The 15,917-nt window shown below is 42.7% G+C and overlaps 1 protein-coding gene and 1 long non-coding RNA gene across 4 annotated transcripts in view; both read right to left on the bottom strand.

Moving 5' to 3' along the window:
- EFCAB2 (EF-hand calcium binding domain 2) overlaps window positions 1-11,250 on the bottom strand; it is a 116,466-nt gene extending 105,216 nt beyond the window's left edge. For all 3 annotated transcript variants that reach the window (XM_064594431.1, XM_045877590.3, XM_045877589.3), the window contains exon 1: window positions 10,568-11,250. In XM_064594431.1, coding sequence (XP_064450501.1) covers window positions 10,568-10,598 — 31 coding nt within the window. In that variant the 5' untranslated portion in view covers window positions 10,599-11,250. The remainder of the gene's footprint in view (window positions 1-10,567) is intronic.
- LOC135364745 (uncharacterized) lies at window positions 856-10,533 on the bottom strand. The gene is made up of 2 exons (XR_010412374.1): window positions 9,780-10,533; window positions 856-6,723 (listed from the first exon to the last, which is right to left on the bottom strand). It is a non-coding gene; the product is annotated as an uncharacterized LOC135364745 (long non-coding RNA).
- Window positions 11,251-15,917: the final 4,667 nt, after the last annotated feature.

Below are 15,917 nucleotides of genomic sequence, written 5' to 3'. Positions count from 1 at the left end.
TTAGATATAAAACTATATACAATATCAACTATATGAAACAAATGAAAAACAAATCTGCCAAGAAAAATAATCTGGAAAGAAATGTTAAAACGGTAAACTTTATTCTAGATTGTGGATCAATGGTTTTTAACAGCATCCCCATCCTATGGTAACTTGTTAGAAACACAAATTCTCACACTCCCATCCCAGATCTCTGGTTTAGAAATTCTGGCCTGGGGGCTTAGCAATCTATGTTTTAACAAACCTCTGGGTGATTCTGATGCTCACTTAAGTTTGAGTACTGCTCTAGATAATGAGATGATGGGTGAATTTTATTTTTTATTTTTTATTTTTTTCTACCTTATATAAATTTCCACTTGACTTCTCTATGTGAGGCACAGAGGCTAAGGACATTGGCTTTGGAGTCAAGACTTGAATGGAGCCCTTGCTTCACCACGTAGCTAGTGACCTTGGACGGTATCTTACTCAATATTGATTATTTAAAAAATAACTTGGTCTCATCTTTCAACACTTCAACTGTTTCACTCCACTCTCACCTGGCTTCCATGGTTTCTGACAAAGTCCAGGTACGGTGACTGTTTTCCTCTGGCTTCTTTCCAGATTTTCTTGTCGTCTTTGGTTTTCTGCAGTTTGACTAGGATACACCCAGGCATAGATATTTTGGTATTTACCCTGTTTGGTGTTCTCTTAACTTCCTGGATCTGCTTTGGTGTGTCTCGGGACATTTGGGGAAAAAAATTGTCCATTACCACTACAAACATTTCTTCTGCTCCATTCTTTTATTCTTTTCCTTCTGGTATTCCAATTGTATGTGTTTTACACCTTTTGAAATTGTCCCAGAGCTCTCGGATGCTGTTTTGTTTTTGTTTTTTTTCATTCTTTTTTCTCTTTGCATTTCAGCTTCGAAGTTTCTATTGAAATCTTCAAGTTCTATCATTCTTTCCTCAGAAATGTTGAGTCTACTGATGGACCCATCAAAGGTTCTTCTGTTCCACTGCATTGGATTTCTAACATTTCCCTTTGATTCCTTCAGAGTTTCCATGTCTCTGCTTATACCACCCATTTTTTCTTGAATGTTGTCTTTTCCCATTAAAGCCCTAAACATATTAATCATAGTTCTTTTAAATCTCAATCTGATAATTCCAAGATATGTATCACAGATCTGAGTTTAGCTCTTATGCTTACTTGATCTCAGATGGTGTTTTTGCTTTTTGCATGCCTTCTAATTTTTTGTTGAAAGCCAGACGTAACGCTCAAGTAATAGAAACTAAGACAGTCAGTTAAGAGACTTCATAACAATTTGGCTAAGAATAGGGCTGTGTTTAATGTTTGCTATAGCTGTAGGTGCCAGACTCCTCTAAGGACTCCTCCTTAAATAGTGTGTACCACACACATTTCATCTGTAATCCACTATTATTGTACTACAACTCTGTGATGTGGTGGTAAAGCGTAAGTAAAGGGAAGCATTCTACCTCATATTTAAACTTTAGTCTTTTACTGGACTTGTCTCTGGGCTGTGACCTTCAGAAGTGTTTTTTAGCTTCTCCCAGCCCCCTCAGATGAGATAGGAATGCTACAGGGGACTGGAGTTGGTTAAATGCAGGCAGGGAGGACAAAGCTCTGGTAAAGTCTTTTCCACCTGGAGAGTAGGTCTTCGTTATGTGGAATGCTCTGAGGAGATTTCAAAATGTTTACCTTCCCCCTCCCCCTGCTAGAGCAACATGGGGTCTTTCTTGGGTCTTTACCAGGTGACCTGGTAGGTTTCCTGGAAGCAAAACCCAAGAATATGTGAGGCATCTCCTAGGACTACAGGCTCCCAGGGAGTTTCTCACACTTGGTATTTCACATAGCCTCCAGCAATTTGCCAAAATTACCAAGTGTTTCTTCCAGTTTATAGTGATAGAAGTGATGACTTCCCAAACTCTTAACCTGTTGTGGCTGAAACTGAGCCCGTTTCTTCATTTGTAGAAAGGATATTAACAGAGGCATCTATCACATAGGTTTGTTGGAAGGATTAAATGACCTAATTCATGTAAAAACATTTTGTCCAGTGCCCACTTCAGAATTTAGTGCTTATTAGACTGGGAACTCTTTGAACTGAAGTTCAGAGAAATTAAGTGACACACCCAAGTAAAATCTGAAAAAAAAGCAGTATGCAAATTCAAGCCCAGGTTTTAGAGTCCAAATTTATTGCCACATTTTAAAAATAAATCATTTTATTACACTCTTAATATCTATAAAACCCATACTAGAGGTTTATAAAGCACTGTCAGGTACAGGATGTAGTAAACACGTGTTCACAAATGGGTAAGAATAATTTATAGTTAGCGTACGGATTTTAAAACATAAAAATAGTTTTTATATTTAGGATATTTAGGATTTTAAAGCTTTTGGAGAAATGACATTAAAATTGTGAGACTTTTCGGTTGAGTGTTGGACTCTTGATTTCGACCCACGTTGTTATCTGGTAGTCCAATCCAGCCCTGCCTCGGCTCTGCACTCATTGCGGAGTCTGCTTATCCCTCTTCCTCCCCCTCTGTCCCTTCCCTTTCCCCTTCCAAGCCTAACTCACTCTTGCTCTATCTAAAATAAATAAATCGGGGTGCCTGGGTGGTCAGTAGGTTCAGCATCTGCCTTTGGCTCAGGTCATGATCGCAGGGTCCTGGGATCTAGCCCCACATTGGGCACCCTGCTCAGTGGAGAGCCTGCTTCTCCCTCTCCCCCCTGCTCGTGCTCTCTCGCTCTCTCTCAAATAAGTAAATTAAATTAATAAAATCTTTTTAAACATATAAATAAATAAAATAGTGAGACTTAAAAATGAATGCCCCCTGGGTGCCTGGGTGGATCAGTTGGTTAAGCAACTGCCTTCGGCTCAGGTCATGATCCTGGAGTCCCAGTATCGAGTCCCGCATCGGGCTCCCTGCTTGGCAGGGAGTCTGCTTCTCCCTCTGACCCTCCCCCGTCTCATGCTCTCTCTCTCTCTATCTCATTCTCTCTCTCAAATAAATAAATAAAATCTTAAAAAAAAAAAAAAATGAATGCCCCTGAAAATCTAACCACCCTGATATCATCTCCTGTGTTCTCCTATAATCTTTACCCATTTACATGTGTAATTTTTACATATTGTTTTAAAAGGCTACAGTTCAATAAGTCAATACATAACAACTTATTTTGCATCCTCCATTTGTTGGACAAGTAGATTTTATCCATATTTTCAAATTTATAAATAACCTTATAATAATTATTTTTTACTTCTCACTTTTTTTTCAGAATATATTTCTAAGGATAAATACCCAGGAGTATATTAAAATCAAAGCATGTGGGGCGCCTGGGTGGCTCAGTTGGTTAAGTGACTGCCTTCGGCTCAGGTCATGATCCTGGAGTCCTGGGATCGAGTCCTGCATCAGGCTCCCTGCTCGGCAGGGAGTCTGCTTCTCCCTCTCCCACTCCCCGTTTGTGTTCCCTCTCTCGCTGTGTCTTTCTCTGTCAAATAAATAAATAAAATCTTTAAAAATAAATAAATAAATAAATCAAAGCATGTGGATATCATCTTTCCTTTAACATGAATTTCCAAATTGCCTTCCAAAAAAAGGTACCAATTTTTTTTTCTTTTCATTTTGGATGTACTCAACATTTCCATTTGATCTGTTTTAAATTGTGGTAAAACAGACTAAAAAATTAACCGTCCTAACCACTGTACAGTTCAATAGTGTTAGGTACATTCACATTGTTGTGCAACCCATCTCTAGAATTCTTCTTGCAAAAACTGACTCTATTCCCTTTAAATAACAACTTCCCTTCCCCCCTTCCCCCTGGCAGCCATGATTCTACTCTCTGTTCTATGAATTTGGCTACTCTAGGTATCTCATGTAAGTAGAATTATACAGTACTTGTCTTTCTGTGACTGGCTAAATTCACTTAGAATAGTATCTTTGAGATTCAGCCTTGTGGTAGCATTAAGTCAGAATTTCTTTCCTTTTTAAAGACGAATGATATTGCAGTGTATGATTATACTGCATTTTGTTTAACATCCATTGATGGACACTTGAGTTGCTTCTACCTTTTGACTACTGTGGCTAATACTGCTATGAACATGGGTGTACAAATAGTTATTCAAGTTCCTGCTTTCAATTATTTTGGGTATAAAGCCAGATGTAGATTTGCTTGATCATATGGTAATTCAATATCTGAATTTTTGAGGAACTGCCATACTATTTTCCACAGCAGCTGTACCATTTTACATGCCCATCAACAGCACACAAGGGCTCCAATTTCTCCACACCTCGCCAACACTAATTTTTTTATTGTAGCCATCCTAATGGGTGTGAAGTGCTATCTCATTGTCCATTTGACTTTTTAAAGTATGAATTTTCTTGACCAATTTTTATAGGTAAGTACAAAGATAAATTTCAGTCCAATTTTTCTCCAAGTTTTATTCTGAATTCGAGGAAATAAATTGTTGGTAAGTTAGTTTTCTTCTTCAGTTAGTCTCTACCTAGATTGTTATCCATCTAAAACAGGGAGAAAACTATTAAATGGCCCCCAAAATAGGCATGAATGCATTATGTGTGATCAACAATTGGTAAGACAAAGTTTTTCTTAACTCCTGGATTCCATGCCACACATATACTAAGAGCTACTTATTTCCTAGAATGTGCCAAGCACTTTCCTTTCTATTTATTCAGCATTTCTTTACTGCCAGGCATCATGGTGGGTGCTGGGGGATATAAAGATGAGTAAGACGACACCATCTCCATTATAACAACATTATGAAGTAGGTAAAATCTTTCCCACTTTACATCTGAGGAACTGGAGGCTCCTACGGTCTAGCATCTTGGCTAAGATCAGACAGAGCTTGGGGAAATTGAGGTCTTACTCCACTTTTCTACTACTCCATAGTATACCCTGTACTATCAACAGTTCCCTTTTTAAAAAGTAATATCCACCTGTAGTTTGTTTTTTACCTTAGATTTTCAAATGTTGGGTTTTCAGAGGAATGGCAGCACAATACAAAGAAATAAACAAACAAAAACTTGTAAAACCTCTACCATTTAGGAGTTGATAGTTGAATTGGAGGCACTTTACCAAGCAATGCAAAGAAACGAACAATATTTTTATACAAAAATAGTAAATCCTAAGCAAGCTTTAAGTATCTGAGGCTTACTAAAAAAAACTGACAAAGTTCCTTTGGCCTGCCAAAAGTTAGAGGATTTTATTCCTAAGCAGTTTGTTTGCTAGACATGATTCTAATTACAAACAGAAGTTCCTTGCAGTCCTATGTAAAATTCTCGAGGAGATAGAAACAATAAGATTAAAAGATTCAAAGAATCAACAACTGCGTTGATTCTCTAAACAAAACTAAACAGAAGGAAAAGGAAAAAAATGTTCTGGCTGAGCAAACTTGAGAGAAATAATATAACTTCAAAAACAATTTTTGCTATCCCATTTCAAACATTCTTTCAGTAAAACAAAATTAACTCTTTAAAATTAACTTGATTCTAAAATTTAAATTCCTGGGGCGCCTGGGTGGCTCAGTCGTTAAGCGTCTGCCTTCGGCTCAGGTCATGGTCCCAGGGTCCTGGGATCAAGCCCCACATCTGGCTCCCTGCTCCACGGGAAGCCCGCTTCTCCCTCTCCCACTCTCCCTGCTTGTGTTCCCTCTCTCTCTCTGTGTCTCTCTCTGTCAAATAAATAAATAAAATCTTTAAAAATAAAAATAAAAAATAAAATTTAAATTCCTTTCTTTGTTAGCTAACATAACTATATGCATTTTTTAATCTAGGAAAAAAAATTTTTTTTAAAGATTTTATTTATTTATTTGTCAGAGACACAGAGCAAGCACAAACAGGGGGAGTGGCAGGCAGAGGCAAAGGGAAAAGCAGGCTCCCCGCTGAGCAAGGAGCCTGATGAGCAAGGAGCCTGAAGCAGACTCAATCCCAGGACCCTGGGATCCTGAGCCAAAGGAAGATGCTTAATGGACTGAGACACCCACACATCCCTAAGAAAAAATAAATTATGTTAAAGCACAAAAATGCTACAAAGGAAGAGAACAACTTCAGTGTATATAATCTTATAAGAAACTATTATAAATAGAACATAATAGCCTGTCATAGTTAATTTTTGTTACTAATGTTCTCAGTACTTTTACCAAGATTAATCCCTAAATGTTGAAGAGCTAGATATAAATCCAGAAGCTTAATCTTCCTTTATAACTTTAAAAAATCTCAAGATTAAAGATGAACTATTCAAAATATATGAAAATCTTTTTTTTAAAAAGGCGGGGGGGGGGGGGTGAGGCACCTGGGTGGCTCAGTCCTTTAAGCATCTACCTTCAACTCAGGTTATGATCTCAGTGTCCTGGAATCAGTCCCACACTGGGCTCCCTGTTCAGCAGGGAGTCTGCTTCTTCCTCTCCCTCTGACTCTCCTGCCCACTTGTGCTGTCTCAAATAAATAAAATCTTTAAAAATAAAATAAAATATATGTACATTTCTATAAAGGGTATTTTTGTAATTGTTGTTTTTTAAAGACAGGCCAGTGAATACTTTGGCTCTCAAAAAATGCTTGGTGAGGGGTACCTGGATGGCTCAGTCAGTTGAGTGATCGACTCCTGGTATCAGCTCAGGTCATGATCGCATGGGTCTGGGTTGTGGGATCGAGCCCAGCATGGGTAGTCTGCTTGAGATTCTCTCTGCCCCTCCCCTCTCTCTTTCTTTCTCTCTCTCTGAAATAAACAAATCTTTTTAAAAAGATGTTTGTTGAGCCAGAAGTAATAGAAGCGTATTGCTTACCTGTGAGGAAAAAAAAACAACACTAAAAATAGTGAATGTATTGGGGCGCCTGGGTGGCTCAGTTGGTTAAGCGACTGCCTTCGGCTCAGGTCATGATCCTGGAGTCCCTGGATCGAGTCCCGCATCGAGTCCCGCATCGAGTCCCGCATCGGGCTCCCTGCTCGGCGGGGAGTCTGCTTCTCCCTCTGACCCTCCACCCTCTCATGTGTTCTCTCTCATTCTCTTTCTCTCAAATAAATAAAATCTTAAAAAAAAAAAAAATAGTGTATGTACTTTTGGGTATAGAATAGATTTTTAGGAAATAGCAAGTAATGTTTTAGCTAAAACATAAACATCTTTAATTAATTCAAACATTCTGAATTCAATAAATATTGAGTTCCTACCATGTACCGAGCACCTCCTCAAGACATTGAGTGTAACAGATCAGAAAATGGTCCCTTTCCTTATAGCAGCAATGTCCACAATAGCCAAAATATGGGAAGAGCCCAGATGTCCATAGACAGATGAATGGATAAAGATGTGGTATACACACACACACACAATCGATTATTACTCAGCCATCAAAAAGAATGAAATCTTGCCATCTGCAACGATATGGATGGAACTAGAGGGTATCATGCTAAGCAAAATAAGTCAGAGAAAGACAAATATCCTATGATTTCTCTCATGTGGAATTTAAGAAATAAAACAGAGGAACATAGGGGAAGGGGAGAAAAAATAAAAAACAGAGAGAGGCAAGCCATAAGAGACTCTTAACTGTTGGGAACAAACTAAGGGTTGCTGGAGGGGAGGTGGGTGGGAGGATGGGGTAACTGCATGATGGGCATTAAGGAGGGCTCATTAAATCTAATGAGTACTGGGTGTTATATGAAACTGATGAATTACTAAACTCTATCCCTGAAACTAATAATACACTGTATGTTAACCAAATTAAATGTAAATAAAAAATTTAAAAAAAGAAAAAAGAAAATGGTCCCTTTCCTCTTAAAGCTAACAGGGTACTGGATATATCCTCCAAAACTATCCTTTCTTTTGTGTGATTCCAGGCTCATTAAGGACCTTTTTGAAATATAAATTCACCCTCCCCAAAAGCTTAATACTCATGAAACAAAATACTACATTGCTGAGATCAGCTTTCTGGTTAAAGTATCAACAAACCCCTATGGAATTCATAATTAATTAGTTAGCTTGCGTGAAACCCCAAAGCCTTGATCAATTCTGATTAACTGGTTAGGTGTAATTTCTCAAACTTCAGAGCTGAGAATCAAATACAGGAGTGCAATTATGTCCATACGAAGATGATAACTGCCAAAGGAGTTGCTAGTTTACCCTCAGGCAACATGGCGTCATTTCATCATGTCCTACCAACTGCAATATAATCAACTCATAAAACTGTTAAGAATAGGGGCGCCTGGGTGGCTCAGTCGGTAAGCATCTGCCTTCAGCTCAGGTCATGATCCCAGGGTCCTGGGATTGAGCCCCGCATCCAGCTCCCTGCTCAGTGGGAAGCCTTCTTCTCTCTCTCCCACTCCCCCTGCTTGTGTTCCCTCTCTCACTATGTCTCTGTCAAATAGATTTATAAAATCTTAAAAAAAAAAAAACTGTTAATAAATAAAATATACCATATAACACTGCTTCTCAAACTTTAATATGCATCTGGATCACCTACAGATCTGCTAAAATGCAGACTGATTCAGCAGGTCAGGGGCAGGGACTGAGATTCTTCATTTCTGATAAGCTCCCAGGGATGCTCAGGCTGCTGTCCACAGACCAGGAGGGGATATAACACACCTGGAAAGAGGTCTGGCAAACAGGCTGCCCAGCCCAGCTAACTGTTCTCTCCCCTCCATGGATGTCTTATCTCCTTTACTGATCTCACCTTTCTTGAAAGAAGATAGTTCTTTTCACCTTTGCATCCTTCAAAATTCTCACCTAATCAGAACACCTTCCATAGGCATTAAATATATGCCAACGGAATGAATGACATCCAGCTTTTGTCATTACTTCTATACTTATGAACAGAACTGTTTCTTCCTCTGAATTTATTCTAAGTAGAAATGTATTTTTGAAAACTGAAAAATCAGAAAAGCTATTTTTTAAGTAAAGAAAAATTGTATTTGCAACATGATCCAGTGCATTCTCATGCTGACCTAATCAATCTTAAAAAAATATATATCCAGGCGCCTGGGTGGATCAGTCGGTTAAGCGTCTGCCTTCGGCTCAGGTCATGATCCCAGGGTCCTGGGATCGAGCTCCATATCGGGCTCCCTGCTCGCTGGGGAGCCTGCTTCTCCCTCTCCCTCTGCCTGCCTCTCTGCCTACTTGTTCTCCCTCTCTCTGTCAAATAAATAAAATGTTTTTAAATATATATATATCCATAATTAACATGTTAACTTATCTGCTAATGATTTTTACTTTTTTTTTTTTTTGTAAATAATAACTAGATCATCTGGTTTTCTGGAGAAGTTTTAAAATTTGTCTTAAAGCAGCGCCTGGCTGGCTCAGTCCGAAGAGCATGTGACTCTTGATCTCCCGTCCGAGAGTTCAGCCCCACAATGGGTGTAGAGACTACTAAAGAAACAAAAATAAACTCAAAAAACTAAAAATAAAACCCTTTAAAATTAGTCTTTAAAAAAAGTAATCACTTCCTTGGGTGTACTTTTAAGGCAGCACAATAAAAAAATTAGGCCATCTTAGTAAAGGTAACATCTAGAATACACTTCCGACCCTACAGACTAACAGTCCTATAAATAAATAGTATTACTCTTATCCATAGGTAGATCTTTGGCGCAGTTTCCACTGTTTCTCCGCCGATTTTCTGTGATTTTAGCCAAACGAGTGATTGACTACCTCGGGGCTGGTTTCTGCACTCGTAAATGGTAAGTCGAGTACACTTGGCTGCAGGCTGAGAAAAGTGACACGTGACGGAGTTGCAGCACCCCAGAAAGGAAACAGGGGCGGAATATACTTTCATTTCTAAGATGTTTACCTCGACGGTTTGACCGGTTTTTGCCACGAGTGTGCCAGTGCGCACACATACACAGGCTGTTACTTTTGAGCGACCGAGGAAAGGGCCCGAGGCTCGGGTTGGCACTGGCACAACGTCCAGGGTCGCCGCTCAACGTGGACGGCCAGGGCTCCGCCGGCGCGCCCGCAACCCAGCCGCCGCCTCCGGGCTGCTCACCGGACCTCCTCACGCTGCCGAGCGCGGGTGCTCCAACCAGCTCCCCACGGACGCGCGTTTCTGAGGCTGCTGGCGCGGAAGGAGCGCCCGCGATCCGGGGGCCGTCCCCCACGTCCGCACCAAGCAGGCAAAATGGAGGCGGCGGGCGCGTTCCCGCCGGGCGGGGCTTCGGCGCGGCCCGAAGGTCCGCCGGACACGGGCGGGCAGAGCCGGTCCCTCCCCCGGGCCGCCCCGGGTGCCAGCAGCCCGGCAGCTGCCGGCGTGGCGCCTGCGGCACAGAGGCCGGGGCGAAGCCGTGGAGGTGGGGTGCCGGCGGCCGCGAACAAGGACGCCATTATCGGCCTCGCCCGGCGGAGCCTCGGGGAGGGGGGCGGGGGGGGGAGGGGGGGACAAGAGAAGGGAGGAGGATGGGGCGGGGCTCAGGCGTCGGCTGGGAGGCCGCGGGCGCCGGGGAGGGCGGCCTCCGCTGCAGGACGCGTCCGTGGCCCCCTGCCCTGTGGGCCCTCTCCCCGCGGGGCGGACTCCGCTGGAGGGCGGCCCACCCCGCCCGAAGCGTCCCAGTGCGGGCCCGGTTCGCGGCGGGCGGCTCTTACCTGTGCCTCCCCTTTCTTTATCGTCCGCCATCTTGTTGCGGAGCCGTCGCCCGGGAGATGCCTGGCGTCACCCTAGGACGCGGCGTCCTTGCCCCCTCCAGGCCCCGCGCGAGTCCGGCCTGGGGCACCGGCGGCTCCGAACCCCGACGGCGGGAGCGCCCGCGGCGGGGGCTGGGGAGGGGGAGGCTCCGAGCGCGCGCCCGCCCCTCTCCCCGCACGCGTCCCCGTCCCCTCCCCCTCTCCCTCCCGGCCCACTCCGGCCTTGGGGGACGAGGGAGTGGGAGAGCCCCGGGCCCTGCCTTCCCTCCTGACCCGCGTGGGGACTCGCAGGCCCGGCGCCCTCCCCGCCCGTGGGTACGACGTGGCGCCGCGCAGGTTTTTCACTACGGACTTGAAAACGCGGCCGGAGAGCCGGGGTCGGACCTCGCGGCTGCCCCGGAGGCCGGGACGCCGGGCGGGCGCGGGGGGCACCCCAGCCGGCACCCCCGGGGCGGGCGGTGGCGGCGCGCGCCTGGGGCCGCCGAGCAAACACGGCGTCGTCAAGGCGGCAGTTGCTGACACAAACTGGAAGGTTCTCATGGCAACGGAGACGTGCCCGCCCGGCCGCCTCGACACCGACGTTAAATGTCCTAGCTCGTGAGGTTTGACGTGACCTCCAGCTAAGGTGACTACGGAGAAGTTGTACCCCCCGCGTTTCTGCAACTTGGCAGCTGTCGCAGGATGTTAGATTTTTGTCTCGGCTTAAGGATAAGCTCGTTCTACTAGAACGTTTTCTTTCTGAAATGATTTTTTGAATTATGTGGTTCAAACGAATATGAGATTTTAAAGCTAATCTTGGATGATTTTTAAGTGCATTCGTGTACTAGCTTAAAGGACGTTATGTGAAAATGTATGAACTGTTAACTGTAAATGTTGAAGCCTTCAGAGTACAAGGTACTAGTATGTGATGATTTTCTTAACATACTTGTTATGCTTCTTTTATTCTGTTCCTGTAATCGCTCAGTAAACCCGAAAGCAAACTGTTCTTAATTAAAATAACTATTTTTTTCTATAGAAGATACTCATTTGGTGCTATAACCCGCATTCTCTTTGAAATTGATGAGAAATTATTGAATCATCGTAAAATGGCTTCTGTTGGAAGATAGGTACTTACATAAAATGAATACGGTTGTTTACAGTAAATTTTGGACTGCCCAGGATACGGGAAAGTAATCATTAGCATTCACATAATATTTAAATTTCGTAGTTTTTCGTAGTCATTATAGTCTAGTAGTTTGTTTTTAAAGACGCCCTCTTTGCATACAGATAATGAAGGACTTCGAAATAAACGTAGGAAAACCTCAGCTGTGGGCTCAGGTTGACTTCTCGCCCACTGTGCCTTGAGGCTGTTTGCAGTTTCCTTTTTCTGGAATGCCTTCTCCCACCCCTCTCCCGGCCCCAACATTCACCCTCCCACGGACACACGTCTGCTCCCTCCCAGTTGTCAGTGACCTCCTTGAAGGTCACCTACTCCTTGAAGCTTTAAGCTTTCCGGATCAACCTCCTCCTCTGTGGTCCAGAACTCCTATTCTAGAGCCTCTTCCATTGATTTGCAATTACTTTGTATATTTGTACTGTAAGCTCTTGAGGACAGGAAACACTTTGTCCCCATATCCCCAGTGCCTACAACAATTTTTAAGTTCTTGTGTCTGAAATAATACATGTTTTAAAAATTAAACTGGATTTAGTCTTTTCAGTGACTTGATTATTTAAATTATTCCAAACCATATTAATCTCTACTTCTCCTACAGCAGATTTAAGACAATACTGTTGCTCTAAATTGGGATGAGTAAAAAAGCGGTGTATATTAATTAACCCCTCCCCTCCAGTTAGGTTTGAAGACAGAAGCCTGATCATATAAATCTTTTATGTGTACCCACAGTACCTTGCCTAATTTGGGACACGTATTAGGAGATTAATACATATTCTTCAATTAACTAATTAGCTGATTACACATAAAAGTGTATCATTATTCTGGAAAACTCCACAAAGTGAAAAAAAAGTGGGTATCCAAATGACAAAATAGAGGCCCACAATGCCAATGAGTCTGCATTATGCTACCTGACTTAACTTTCCACTTTTCTTTGGTTGTGGAAAACTGACTTCTAATTATGTTAAAATTTTAATTCTTTTAAAATATTAGCTTTAGTTTTGGACAACAGACTAACCACAACCATTTTTTCCCTTTAGGATATATTTTGTTTTTTAACTATGGCTTTGAGTAACTATGTAATACTGTATGCCACTCAAGCGGTCTTTCACTTATGATTCTCAGAATGATTTTTCATGAGTTTTTCTGAAATTCCAAACTGGAAAATTATTTTTGGTCCCGCTCAGACATTATACAGTCTTAGGGCTAAATCAAACTACTAGCCTATTAAAAAAAAAAAAAAAAAAAAAGGCATAGTTTTAGACAATGACATGCTTGATTAATTATTCAGTGCGGCCAGATGGATATGTACAAGTTATGTCCTTTTGCGTGTTTGAATTTATAGTGAGTTAAATCTTTTCACACAGGCGCCAGTTCCTTGCCGGTGAGGGGACACAGATGTTTCTTCTGAATACAATTGACTCAGTTACCTAAGATGTGGCTGAAATGGAAAGGATAAGTGGTGTAAGGCAAAATAAGTCAAAAAAATCTTTATACCATGTCTACTTTCCTATTCTGGGGATAATTGAAACCTCCTTGGATTAGGAATAATTAAAAAAACAAAAACTGGATTTTCCTTGGGCATTGCCATGGACTGACATGATCCTAGGCAAGTCATTTATTTCATCTCTTTAAAACCCCATTAACTTGTGGCTCCTGGGTGGCTCAGTCAGTTAAGCAGCTGACTCTTACTTTTGGCTCAGGTCATGAGCTTAGCGTCCTGGGATCGAGCCCCCAGTGGGGCTCTGTGCTCAGCGCAAGTCTGCTTGTCCCTCTCTCTGATCTCTCTCTCTCTCTCAAATAAATAAAAAGTAAAATAAATAAATAAAATTCTGTTAACTCATGGGGCGCCTGGGTGGCTCAGTCAGTTAAGTGGTCTGCCTTTGGCCCAGGTCAGGATCTCAGGGTCCTGGGTGCCCTGCTTAGCAGGGAGTCTGCGTCTCCCTTACCCTCTGCACGCCCTCCTCAGTCCTGGTCTCTCTCTTTCTGTCAAGTAAGTAAAATCTTTAAAACAAAACAAAACAAAAACTCTGTTAACTCAGAAAAATAGAAATGGCAATGTCCAAACTCACTGTCTTGGAGTTTCCATGAGACACAATAGATGTAACTGAAAGCCTTTCAAAGCTTAAGCACTTGTAAGGAAATCCACATTCTTTGAGATAAACCCCCACTTCCATGTAGGAAGGAGCCCTCAGAAGTCAAACTCCCAACTTCTTTCCTGAGATTCAGCTTCTCCTCGGAGAGTTTGCTTTTCCAGTGCCGCGACAGGAGGTGGTCTGATTGCAGGCCTCACACCCTTCACTACGAGAATCTGCTCCCTGCGTGACATACGTAGTTTATGTGATAGAGCTTGGCATCTTCAGTGTGCTGCCCCTTCCTGGTTTCCACCTTCCCATTTTTAAACCTCAAGCAGAAGTGGCTTTAAGCATATCTCGACTCCTTGAGCTCTAGACCCAGGAAATGATAGGCAGTTGCTTCCCTGGTTTGTCTAATTCCTGTTTCCTAAAGAAAGTTACAACACTTCCCTAGATGATTAACATCAAGAAGGTCCAGCCCTGGGGCACCTGGCTGGCTCAGTTGGTAGAGCACGCGACTCTTGATCTTGGGGTGGTGAGTTTGAGCCCCGCATTGGTTGTAGAGATTACTTAATAGAATCATGAAAAAAAAAAAAGACTAGCCCTTCAAGATACTATCCCTACCTATAGGTGAGTAGCCTTACCCTGGGATCTCAAAATGAAAACCTCATCAGAACACAACAGAATAATGGTTTGGTTTCATTACAGTGATAGCAATAAAAATAACTCTTCTAATTACTTTGTATACATTATCTCTTAATCCTTATGAGCCTGATACTGGTATCCCTGTGTTACAGATGAAAAAGCTACATCTTCCCATTAATGGCCTGCTGAAAGGTCTCAGTCAACAAGAGAGCTGCCTAGGAATCTAGTTCTGACTCCAGAGCCCCTGTGCTATACCGCTTCTTAATATATCAGTGTTATATCCTGTTTAGTAACCCGAATGTTTAGAGAAGGGCAACAGCCCTGGGCAGAATTAGTCACCTTCCTCCCCCATTTTTTTTTTTTAGCACTGCAAAACATCAACCAAAGCAACGGACAGACTCTTAGGGACACTTGAGGGAACCAGATAATGCCATACACATTGTCCCCATCTGGACAAAGACTTGAGGTCCTAGCTTTCTGATGGCAGAAGAGAAGGCAAAACTCACTCTTTCTGAGAGTGACCCCCATGACCCAGTGGTCTGTTCATCTTCTCGTCCCTCCCCACCTCCCTGCACACTGAGATTTAAGGCCTCTGGAGAAGGAGGGAGAATTGTGTTACATTCTTGGCCCCGGACAAGAGCATTTACAGAGCCACAGTTCCTCTGGGCTTTTCAGGGAGACCCAGAGCAGGAAGCCGGGACTGCAGCACTTGCGGGCATCTTGAAAATAAATGTTATGTGAAACCACAGCTCTTAAAGCATTTAGAAAAATCACACTCCTGGCCCTATGTTTCTCAAAAGCACATGTTTCTTTCTGTTTCACTTCAAAACACACATTGACACGGCAAGTCACTGTTTAATTCATTACTTAAACATTTCCTGTCCTAAGCGGCGCTTTTCAGGGACCCTCAGCGCTAAGCAAATTTTGGTGAGTCTCTGTTTTTTTCTTCATTGAAAAATAAGACTGGAGAGGTGAGGGTGGTGGAGCTGACCCAGAGAGTCAGTAAATGTTTATGACTGCTCACGTAACCTCTTCCCTCCCCCAAAAGTGTGAAACATAGAGAAATAGTGTAGAGTGATGTTGGTAATTGACTTGGGAATGATTTTTTAGTTCCAGCTCCAAAAAATAAATCTTTGAAAATTAAGTTTCACTGATGTCAACATTTACATAAGGAGATAATGCGGTGTAGAAGAATCAAGCTAATAGGAGATTAGACAGACCCAGGATTGAATCTCACTACCCATTAGCTATTTGACTTTGGACATGTTATTTCTCCTCTGGAAACTGTTTCCCCACCTGCGGTTATGTGGAGGTTAGAGGGACATATGGAGATGATTGACCAGTTGGGACATGAAGCCACTTCTACAGCTCCCTTGACTTCTGGCCTGATTTTATTTCTTTGGACTATGGCCGGCTGAGTCTTCAATGGCTCCCGGGCCAG

Source organism: Mirounga angustirostris, unplaced genomic scaffold, assembly GCF_029215605.1.
Source record: "Mirounga angustirostris isolate CCGP_5_RB_7025 unplaced genomic scaffold, mMirAng1.0.hap1 SCAF_6, whole genome shotgun sequence".
Lineage (NCBI taxonomy): Eukaryota > Metazoa > Chordata > Mammalia > Carnivora > Phocidae > Mirounga > Mirounga angustirostris.
This window is presented reverse-complemented; position numbering and strand designations above follow the sequence as displayed.